The sequence below is a fragment of the Nyctereutes procyonoides genome, unplaced genomic scaffold, assembly GCF_905146905.1.
Source record: "Nyctereutes procyonoides isolate TBG_1078 unplaced genomic scaffold, NYPRO_anot_genome, whole genome shotgun sequence".
Lineage (NCBI taxonomy): Eukaryota > Metazoa > Chordata > Mammalia > Carnivora > Canidae > Nyctereutes > Nyctereutes procyonoides.
In genome coordinates, this window is record NW_026575049.1 from 55,894,059 (window position 1) to 55,905,915 (window position 11,857).

General features: G+C 36.5%; 1 protein-coding gene across 1 annotated transcript in view; it reads right to left on the minus strand.

The window, feature by feature from the left end:
* PSME4 (proteasome activator subunit 4) overlaps positions 1 to 11,857 on the minus strand; it is a 107,583-nt gene that overhangs the window by 19,806 nt on the left and 75,920 nt on the right. Inside the window, exons 32-41 of the mRNA XM_055327991.1 lie at positions 11,397 to 11,478; positions 9,392 to 9,545; positions 8,782 to 8,851; positions 7,579 to 7,704; positions 6,931 to 7,083; positions 4,963 to 5,067; positions 4,390 to 4,481; positions 3,327 to 3,458; positions 2,756 to 2,964; positions 815 to 900 (exon numbers count right to left, since the gene is read on the minus strand). Coding sequence (XP_055183966.1) covers positions 815 to 900; positions 2,756 to 2,964; positions 3,327 to 3,458; positions 4,390 to 4,481; positions 4,963 to 5,067; positions 6,931 to 7,083; positions 7,579 to 7,704; positions 8,782 to 8,851; positions 9,392 to 9,545; positions 11,397 to 11,478 — 1,209 coding nt within the window. The remainder of the gene's footprint in view (positions 1 to 814; positions 901 to 2,755; positions 2,965 to 3,326; positions 3,459 to 4,389; positions 4,482 to 4,962; positions 5,068 to 6,930; positions 7,084 to 7,578; positions 7,705 to 8,781; positions 8,852 to 9,391; positions 9,546 to 11,396; positions 11,479 to 11,857) is intronic.

Sequence of the window (11,857 nt, forward strand, 5' to 3'; positions counted from 1 at the left end):
CGCAGCAGTTTGGCGCCGCCTGCAGCCTGGGGTGTGATCCTGGAAACCCAGGATCGAGTCCCACATCAGGCTTCCTGCATGGAGCCTGTTTCTCCTTCTGCCTGTGTCTCTGCCTCTCTCTCTCTGTGTCTATGAATAAATAAAATCTTAAAAAAAAAAATAAAATAAAAGATTAGGGCAGCCCCCGTGGCGCAGCAGTTTAGTGCCGCCTGCAGCCTGGGGTGTGATCCTGGAGATCCGGGATCGAGTCCCGCATCAGGCTCCCTGCATGGAGCCTGCTTCTCCCTCTGCCTGTGTCTCTGCCTCTCTGTCTTTATGAATAAATAAATTTAAAAATCTTAAAGAAAAATACTAAAAAGATTATTTCAACAAATATTAAACTGCTATCTCCTAATGATTTTCCTGTGACTATTCTACTTAGGGATCCAACTAAGCCATACACAGTCTGAAAAACCATCCACTATCAGCTGATAAATATAAATTCCCTGGGGAGGTCAGAAGGGGATACATTCTTTTTTTCTATCCAAGTTTTTATTTTTTTATTTTTTTATTTTTATTTTTTTTAAATTTTTTTATTTATTTATGATAGTCACAGAGAGAGAGAGAGGCAGAGACATAGGCAGAGGGAGAAGCAGGCTCCATGCACCAGGAGCCCGACATGGGATTCGATCCCGGGTCTCCAGGATCGCGCCCTGGGCCAAAGGCAGGCGCTAAACCGCTGCGCCACCCAGGGTTCCCAACTATCCAAGTTTTTATTTAAATTTCAGTTAGTTAACACAGGGGGATGCATTCTTAATTTCAGCCATAAACTTACCTTAAAAAACAAAGGTAGAAGCTGAAGTTGTTCTGTGACTGCTGTAGAGAAGGATCTTCCTGCACTGGCCATCAGCCATTTCAATACTATTTGAAAATAAACATGCAGAATCAGTCTCTGCTATAGAGTTAGAGACCACAAAGTAGAAATACTGTAGCGCTAGTTTCAGAGAGCCACTCTGATAACTCTGGTAATTAACTTTTCAATGTTAAGAGAAAAAAAAATTATCTGTGTTCCTTCATAAATTTAACACTAAACAGCATTATGACGAGAACCAGAAAAAAGGGTGTCAATCAACTAGGGTACTGAAGTCATTCTCAAAAAAAATGTATCAATAAATTTATAGCCTATTAAATACCAACCAACACCAACTACAAATTAAAATGAAACTGCGATAATCCAAAATAGCAAAAATGTAGCTAATTTAGTTGCTTATACTTCGAATGCTTGAAAAAATTTTAAATACAGAAACAGGACACCCCAATAACCAAGACAATTTTGAAAAAGAACAAAGCTGAGGGACTCACAGATTTCAAAACTTACTACAAACTACAGTAATCGAGATAGTGCAGCACTGACATAAGGATAAACATACATACCAATGGAATAAACTAGAGTCCAGAAATAAGCCCTCATACACATGGCCAAGTAATTTTAGGAAGAGCACCAAAAACATTCAATGAAGAAATGAGTCTTTTCAACAAATGGTGCTAAGAAACTGAACATCCTTGTGCAAAAGAATGAAGCTGGCTCTTATCTTACATTATATAAAAAAAATTAATGCAGAATGGATTAAAGATCTAAACTTAAGAACTAAAAGTATAAAACTTAGAAAAAAACTTAAGGGAAAAATTTCGTGACACTGGATTTGGCAATGATTTCCTGGATATAACACCAGAAGCAAAGTTAACAAAAGAAAAAATAAATTTGACTTCATCCAAATTAAAAACTTTTGTGCATCAAAGGATACTATACCAAGACAGTGAAAAGACAACCCACTGAGTGAGAAAATATTTGCAAATCATTTATCAGATAAGGGGGTGATATCCAGAATATGTAAAGAACTATAACTCAACAACATTAACAACCTAATTCAAAAATTGGCAAAGAATGTGTAGACAATTCTCTCAAAAAGATTAAAAAAAAAAGGGCAAGTAAACAATGAAAAGATGTTTAACCACTAATCATTAGGGAAACGCAAATCCAAACCACAGGGTATCTCATTCACATGCATTTGGATAGTTATAAGTCATAAAAACAGAAAACAAGTATTGGGATAAGTCTGAAAAAAACTGTAACCCTCTTGCAATGCTGGTTGGAAGATAAAAGAGTGCAACCACTGAGGGAAACAACTTGGTGGCTCTTAAAAAAGTTAAACAGCATTACCATCTGTCCAGCGAGTCTATTTCCAATAACCCAAAGAATTGAAAACAGGGACTCAAAACAGATACGTCTATATCACTGCTCACAGCAAAAATCACAGTAGCCAAGAGGCATAAACAACTTAAATGTCCATTAACAGATAAATGGATGGATACTGAAAACACTATGCAGAATTTAAAAGCCTGACATAAAAGAATAAATATTGTAGGGTTCCACTTATATGAAGCACCTGAACAGGCAGATTCAGAGACAAAAAATGGTGGCTCCTGGGGTGGGAAGGGTGGGAAAGGGTATTTACAGATAAATGGGTGCAGAGCTTCAGTTTTACAAGATGAAGAGTGCTGGAGATGGACGACGGCAATAGTTGTACAATAATGTGAACGTATTTGATGCCACCCAACTGTAAAGTTTGTATTATATATGTTTTACCACAACAAAAAAATAGGAAATCCTAACAGCCCCAAAAGGATAATCTACACAAATGTCTGTTTTGTTTTGTTTTCCCCTGGTAATAAATGTTTATTTTCAAGCGAGTTTCTATTAATTTTAGACACTCACTAGTTTTTAAGAGTTTAATGCCCTGAGTTCGTTCATCTTCTTCACCAATTCCATTTTCTTCCATAACATGGTTCTGAATTTCTTCATCTACATCCATGAGGGGCTTCAACTTCTCTAGAATTCGAGCAGTAAACTCAGGGACCCGTGGGGATGCTGTTGGCGCAGTGTTTGGCAAAGAAACATCGATCATAAATATGTAGGTCAGCACACTGCAAAATGAAATATATAATGAGAAGAGATCCCATGTTATCAATAAAACTAAGGTTTAAAAGCGATGATCTAAGCAAAGTAAATATTTGAACGATGACTCCCAGGGAGGGTCTCTTGTGCTGCATGTGTAATTTGGAGGCACTGAGAACCAGCTGAATAATCCCCTCTGGCTTATGAGCTTACTGATGTCTTCTTTCACACCACAGCCTCTTGTGTCCCAAACACAATATAAAAACAAAATTTGAAGAGGAGGACCCACAAAACTCAATAGTAAAATAACCGGTGTGCACTATTAGATATTAAAGCTTAATAAAAAAAGAACTCAAGAAGTGTACCATACCAAAGAGAAAAGAATACCCACCTCCCTATTCTTTCCCTGACATTTTTGTAAACCTGGGTGAGTTTGGGTTCCAAGTACTTCAGTAGTCTGTGCAAGAGCTCAGGCACTCTCCACTCTTGCTGGGCAAGGCCACCTTGTAGTACATAGAGTCGACTAGAATTAAAGCACAGTAGAGTTGTGTTAGAGCCCTTCCCTGCTTTACATATGACAGTACAGACTCATGGAATCTATAGTCTACTTAAAATTGTTACATTTTCTCACCTAATACAAAATAAAACCAACAATTCAAAACAGTACGTTAATGAAGATTACTTTATTTTTATCGCATTTTTGCTTTATTCTCATTTTCTCTCCACTAGCATACAATCAAGAGCAATACTGACTTGAGAACAGTCATTGATTATTTTTATTTTTTTTAATTTATTTATGATAGTGAGAGAGAGAGAGAGAGAGAGAGAGAGAGAGAGAGAGACAGACACAGGCAGAGGGAGAAGCAGGCTCCATGCACCGGGAGCCCGACGTGGGATTCGATCCCGGGTCTCCAGGATCGCGCCCTGGGCCAAAGGCAGGCGCTAAACCGCTGCGCCACCCAGGGATCCCCAGTCATTGATTTTTAATCAGAACCTTCCCCACTAATTAATACTAATAGCCTATTCTTCTTGTTAAGGATTACCTAGATTTCCTTCTCTAGCCTACCAATTTTTTCCAACTCCTTCTATCCCACCAAGAATATTTTTCCTTTGAAGGATTACTCTGTTTTTTTCTTAATAAGGGACAGGGACAAATGAGATGATGTGATGAGGAAGTTAGTATTGTCACAGGATAAAAAAGCTGTCCCAACAGCAGAAAGGGCTGAATCTAAATTACATTGGTCTCTATTTCTACTTCTTCCCAACTGAGAACTCTACTTAGTATCATAAATTGTACCGAATTGATTCACTCATCTCTCAGAAGAAAATAGTTACATTATCAAGCCTTTAGGAGTACACTTTAGGAGTTCACTTCCATTTATACATCAAAAGCAAAGCAGTTATCTTTTGTTGAAAAATCTTTTGTTAACCTTCTAAGTTTTCTTTTTATTTACCATGCATCTACAAAGGATCCTCCTTCACCACTCAATGGTGACTCTAACAGTAGCTCAAAAAGCCAATGAAGTTTCCGGGGATCTCTGCTTTCCTGTGGTGAAAATATAAAATAGCAATTAAAACAGGGACCCTAGAATTCTGTATATAAACTACATCCTGTTATTTTAGAAATATTATAAATAAATATAATGGAAGAAAAGGTAAAACCCATAGGTTAGTCAAATCCAAAAAGAGTTCATGCTATGGACATATTTAGCGTGGAAAATAACACCTAAAAACTTGTATCATCTGGCTTTTTAGTATATGTAAGTTGCATTTCCAGATATGTGATATGATTTGCCATTTCATCTAAGAATGCATTACTATAACAGAGAAGATGTAATAATCACTTAAGAGTTTCCACTCAAGGCTTATTTGAAAGCTTAAAGAGAACCATCTTTAATTACAGAAGATGACAAAACATTGAAGAAAATTTCAAGACTCAAGAGGTATAATGAGATTTCCCAGGTTTTGAGAAAGGGTATAAAACAGTTTAAATAGATCAGTTAAACACAAAAAGAAGCAGAACTTACACAGGATGTTGCTATACACGTTCCCCAGTCGTTATATGTTTCTACTGTAATGTTGGATAATGCTGTTCTAAGCAGAGGGCAAAGAAGCTCCCAAAGCTTCTCTACCTACTCAAAACAAAATATATGGGAAAAAGTTAATAATACTCAGAACATTTTTCTTCAACTATCGTTCCCTGGAAATACACACATACAAACACATGACCTGATACTTATTTAAATTCTTAGCAAATAATCCAGGAAAGTAACTTCACCATTTTATCATCATAAATACCCACGTATAAAAAAGAAATCAAATAAATAAATAAATAAATAAATAAATAAATAAATAAATAAATAAATAAAAAATAAATAGAAATCTTTCAAAAAAAAAAGAGGAGATGCATAGATGCATGCCTTATATGGTTCATTACAAAATCTCTACTGAAAAATTTCCTTTCAAAAATTCTGAGTAACAAAGTACACTGGAGTGAAACAAAACCTCAATTATTTTTCTAAGTTTCACATGTTTATTGGGGTCACTTGATTAAGTCCTAATACAGGGAAGCAAGGACTTTTTAATACAATTTAGTATTAGCCTAAAGTATAATCTTCAAATTCCAAGCTTGGGATTACTATAAATAGTCTTTAAAAAGTGTTCAGTTACACAGAGATTGCGAATATATGTGTATAGATGCTTCTCACAGTTTATTGAGAATACAAATCACCTTGAGATCATGATAAAATGCAGATTCTGATTCATTAGATCAAGGTGGGACCTGAGATCCTATTTTTCTAACAAGTTCCCAAGTGATACCCATCCTGCAGATCCATGGACTGCACTTTAGTCAAAAGGACCTATACAGGACAAATGGGGAGGGAGGCTTGAGATAAAATTTCCAGTGGAACCATCAGGCGTTGAGGAGGAGGAGGAAGGGAAGGAGGGAAAGGAGGGGGTAGGGGAGGAGAGCAGAAAAGCTGTATCTTAAACAACTTATCAAAAAAGGAGGGGTGTTCTGGAAAAGAGGTAACTAAAAAATGACAAAGAATGACAAAGAAATGTGTGACATGTTTAAACAAAACTGTTTCATGTTATGTGAGCAAGAAAAAGGCAATATTATAAATCAACAAATACTTTTATCTAATAAGCGACTTGAACATGTATAACTAAATTAATATATTAAAAAGTGTTCACAGTCCAAAACTTATGTGTAATAAAGTCTGCTAAAACCAGTGTTTGCATCTTTTCTCTGAGGATATGGTGGCCTACCTTGTATTTTGGCATTCTGGATATTTTCAGTCTAGTTATTTTCAATCTAGTGCATTTTGCTAAGAAACTAACCTTAGGACAAGTGTGTAAAATGAAATCTTGCAATTAAGAAGAGGGATACTAAAAAAAAGGATGTCAAACTGTCTATGAGACCAAATGAGTAATGTAGAAGAGCAAGGAGGCTAAGAGAAAGGATTTAATGAGAAGCCAGAGAGTGTGCCTCATGAAGGGAGAAGCCCATACACAACACACAAGCCAACTGTTAATGTGCAATAATGCAGGACCAGTTCCAGGATCTCTTCACTGATCAAGAGAAACTGAAATCTTTTTTTAGGGTTCTTCCCCTAATGCTGGTAAATAATTACAAAATTTAAAAGATACTGAATGTTGCCCGTACACCACTGATTTGTGACCTATACTCAAAAGCAATATGGAATTTGAACATTTCATGTTTTAAGTATTAATATTTGCTGTGTTGGGAACTGCTACAAAAATGGATATTATGGTGTTTGTTTTTTTTTTTAAAGATTTTGTTTATTTATTCATGAGAGACAGAGAGAGAGAAGCAGAGACACAGGCAGAGGGAGAAGCAGGCTCCATGCAGGGAGCCCGACGTGGGACTCGACCCCAGGTCTCCAGGATCACGCCCTGGGCCAAAGCCACCCGGGCTGCCCCAAGGATATTATAGCTTTAACAGGGAACATGCTGTACAAATACATCACCTTTTCAAATGTCCAATGCTTAGAACCTCTGATTAAACCAGCTATAATTTCTGCAACACAGCGCTGGGTGCTTTCATGTGAATCTGCAACCAAACGTTCTAAATGGGGCCTCAGAACTGGCAGAAACGCATCATCAAAATTTCTGAATATGCCCTATTAAAAAAAAGAAAGTTTTTCAGTTCCCCAATGACTATCATCTCCATTATAATCCTAAGAATGCTTGTGTTTATTTACATCACTACTGTGCTTACAAAACCCCAAGTGTCCTACCCTTTAGAAATGCTTTAACAAGGTCTGTAAGTTAAAATAAAAATACTGTTATTTACAGATCACAGTAAAATACAATGAATGGAATCAAAACTAATAATCCTTCTGACTTTAAAAATTTCACACATACCTCAAATCAATGTATAGTCTTGCTGAGTTTTTTTCTTACACTGTTAATTAGATATTAGAGATACATACTAAAAAGCTTCTTTTTCTCAAAACTCCTAGACCTTAAACTAAGATCAATTTGATTAGCATCATTTCTAGAACCACTGTAGATGAAAACAGATGATCAAACTCAACTTTGACTTTAAAACTTATGAGCCAACAAACTAACAGTCAGTAAGCTATATGAAGAGGGATATTAAATAACATATTTACCTTAAAGAGGCAAAAACGGCGAGGATTAAACTTATCTTTTCCTTTTCTGTCTTCTAAAGATAGAAAAGTAATTAACTGTTCAACAAATTTAGGATCAGAAAAATGATCAAATATAATCTGTTCAGCCTATAAAGTTAAAGAAAAAACAACATTCAGGGTTTAAGATCTATTTTAGAAAGTGATTCTGAAACATCAAAATTCAACTGTGAAGTTTTGATTATTAACACTGGGCTGTTACTTTTGTTTTAAAGAATTTTTACTTCTCAGAGGCTTTTTACAACCAAAATAGTATCTCCTAAAAATGTTAAATCCATTATAGTTGAAAGTTTTCCTTCAGATCTTCAAGTTTGAATTCCATTTCTCAAACTGAATTAAAATCTACCAAGGTCTGCTTGAAGACAGTCCTATTGTGCCATCTGGTGTATAATTTAGGAAAATCCTCTAAACTGTAAATGCCAACAAATTATTTCCTTATTTATAAAACATCAGAAATTAAAAGGTAAACTGTTAAATTAGAAAATAAGAGTTGGTGCCTGGATGGCTCAGTGAGTAGAGCATTTGACTTATCATCTCAGGGTCATGAGTTTGAGCCCCACATACAGCACAGAGCTTACTTAAAAATACATATACACATAAATAAATAAAAAATAAAAAGCTACATCATTAACTTAAGTGAGAAAGACACTATAAGTCCTTAACTTTCAAAACGGTAAAGAAATAAACCTTATTGAAAACTAAGGAGTTTCAACTTAAATCTATAAACAACTATTCACTGAGTACTCATCATTTATATGCAATAAAAAACTAAAAGCAAACAACAGCAAATTACAAAACCCACCTAAAAGCCAGTCTTTATCTCTGCCTTCAAGAAGCTTGTTACCACATAGGACGGACACAAGAAACATGCAGAGAACCATATAAAGCAGTACCCAAGTAAAGTGGGGTAGTAACATGAGTATCTTAAATATGAAGACTTGTGCCAACTGGCCCTAACAGAAAGCAGTGGGGTGGGGGATCGGGGATACAAGGGGGTGGAGTAAGTGAGTACACATTTACCAGAATTTACCCAGTGCTATCCTGAAATACACTGACTGGGGGAAAAAATCCCACAAACTCCATTTGAAAAAAATCAGAGGCCAAGAGTAAGATGCAGGTGAACCAAGGTGAGTGCTTACACACAGTGAGAACAGAATGCTTACTTACCTCTGTCAAATCCTCCCTGCTTCTGCCAAGCTTAGGCTGCTCTTCCACTCCAGCATAAATAACCATATTCCTACAAAGTAAGAGTTTGTATTTATAATACATATAGAGAAAAATAGAGCTTCATGGAGAGAAAGCATTAGAAGACACTTTAAAAACTCTAATCAGATGCTAATAAGTTTGGGGATATGAGTATATCTCTAACAATTGTGGCCTTAAAAATCTCTCAGGTCACTGTGTGCTACCAACGTATGCCACTGGTCTCAACAGTAAGAGATAGTAAGTATTTCTCTGGGCTGGTTTATGCATATGTAGTACTGATAGGTAAGAATATAATGCAGCACAGCTATTGAGTCTTTAGATATATAAAGATCAAAACAGGAAGTCTAAGAGTGTCAGTGGAAAGACAAAGAACGAGGCAAGACCCAGGCACAGCACTGGCAGGAGCAAAAGAAAAAGAAGAAGAAAAAAGCTAGAGATTGTGTGTTTTTGGTGGCAGAGGACCTCCACACCTGCTTCAAAAGTGCCTCTGAACCTCTCCAGAAATCCAAAATGATAAAACAAAACTATATCCAAGATAAGCTGTTTAATAATGAGGTGCAAGGCAACTTACTGCGGCCAGGTATAGTATCCCCAGTGAGTTTTCTCCACAAAGCAGCTTGACTCCCATTCTTTTTTGGTTCTTGGTATACTTTTGCTATCATAATGCAACCAATGATTATCAGGCCTATCACCAGCAAGAATTTGGGTAGGTTTAGAATATCCACCTTAAGGAAAAGACAATTACATTTGGTAAATTTTAAAATATCCATGCAATAATTACTGTCAACTCTTGATCACACAGTACTGGTGTGACCTTGTCTTCATAACAAGATTATAAAAATTTGCTCAAGGCAAGATCACATATATATGAGGCATTATCCACTAATGGGCTAATTATTTGGGGTGAAAAAAAAATCAAGTATGATCCATACTTCATTCCTTTCACCAAAATTTAAAGGATTAATTTTGTTAAAACTTTTTTTTGTTTTTAAAGATTTTATTTATCCATTCATGAGAGACAGAGAGAGGCAGAGACACAGGCAGAGGGAGAAGCAGGCTCCTCACAGGGAGCCCGATGTGGGACTCGATCCTGGAACCCTGGGATCATACCCTGAGCCAAAGACAGACACTCAACTGCTGAGCCACCCAGGCGTCCCTTGTTAAAACTTTTTAGATTTGAATTAATTTCAGGCTTAAGGGGATCCCTGGGTGGCTCAGCGGTTTAGCACCTGCTTTCAGCTCAGGGCCTGATCCTGGGGTCCCAGGATCGGGTCCCACATCAGGATCCCTGTGAGGAGCCTGCTTCTCCCTCTGCCTGTGTCTCTGCCTGTGTCTCTCTGTGTGTCTCTCATGAATAAATAAATGAAATCTTAAAAAAAAAAAATTCCAGGCTTAAGGAGCTCAAAGAACTCCCATATATTCTTCACCCAGATGCCCCAAATTTTAACATTTTAACATGTGTACTTTGACATTCTCTCTACATATTTGTATTTTTAGGAACCATTAAATATTCCCTTTAATAGGAGTCCTACAAATATGTCTTTCAAGTGATGATAAAGCAGGATTAGGAGCACCTGGGTGGCTCAGTCAGTTAAGCATCCAACTCTTAATTTTGCCTCAGGTCATGATCTCAGGGTTGTGAGACTGAGCCCCACATCAGGTTCTGTACTAGGCATGGAGCCTGCTTAAGATTCTTCTCCCTCTTCCTCTCACCCTCTAAAAAACCTAACAAACAAGAGTAGTAGTAGACAGCATAATGAAACTCTTTCCCACATTTAGTTAATTTAATTCCATTTCATAGTGTTCCCAATAGAGATGGTGCTGCATAGCTATAGTCCCCTCCCAAATGTGAGGAGGGGGAAGACTGAAGATAGCTGTTTGAACATCACAGAAGTTATCAGAGATTTAAAAATGTGGTAGTGAGCGGAATAAAAATGATATACCCCCTCAATCAAGTTAGTTCACTGTTTTTTTCTGATCACCAATCTGAGTAGATTACTATTCAAAAAAATCCGATAATACAGTAAGGCATAAAGAAGAAAATTAACGTTGCCTCTAAACCTACATCCAGAGAGAAACACTTCACATATTGATGTATTAATGATAATGGACTTTTTATTTTTATTTAAATCTCTGAACACAGTTTGATAAATAACTAATAGAATTGCTTGGTTTGTGAGATAAATAAGTAGATACTTGTGGAGAGTGTCCAAAAGGTACATGTATTATGAAGACAGAGTCCCTATATTTTTTCAAGTTTATTTATATTTTTTAGTAATCTTTACACCCATTGTGGGGTTCAAACTCACGACCCCAAGAACAAGAGTCACATGTTCTTACTGAGCCAGTCAAGTGCCTCAAGAGTCCATTTATTTTTATAAATACTTTTAATAACTAGTTTTCACTAAGTCAACCATTTTCCCCTTATAATATTCATACTTTGTGTGCTGATATCTTTCTATATTTCTATACTTTGTCAAGAAAAATATTTGAGCTCAAGAACTGTAATTTATACATTTCAAAGAAACTTTCCAGGTTTGACTGAGAGGCATGTAATTACATTTGGTAGTACTTACTCATTTCATAGGGGTTGATGGTCAGCTTTTTGTGGGTTCTTTTGAGCTGCTTAAGAATACCAGCCACAGCTGAAATTGCCATCTAGAAAAGAAACAGGTAAGGTTCATGTGTCAACATTTTTAAATTTCTTGAATGGTTGGTTGCCTGCCTTGAGTAAAGCAGAAGCTGCATTCTGCTTCTTTCAAAATCAGATAAATACCTCACCTGTTGACATCTGGTGGCACAGCCATATGAGTGCTAAGTCTGACTTGGAATGAATCACACTTGAAGTTCTTACTTTCATCCAAGCTAGTTTTGCTTAGTAAACCTTAATCCTTTCTTTGTTAAGCCAGTATCTGCTCATTCTTCAAATCTCAGCCTAGAAATTTCTTCTGAAAGGTCTTTCTCTAATGCACCAGGTTAGGTCAGCTCCATCTTGCACTCTACCTCTAATACTTTGTGAATAAAACCAGAAAGTTGT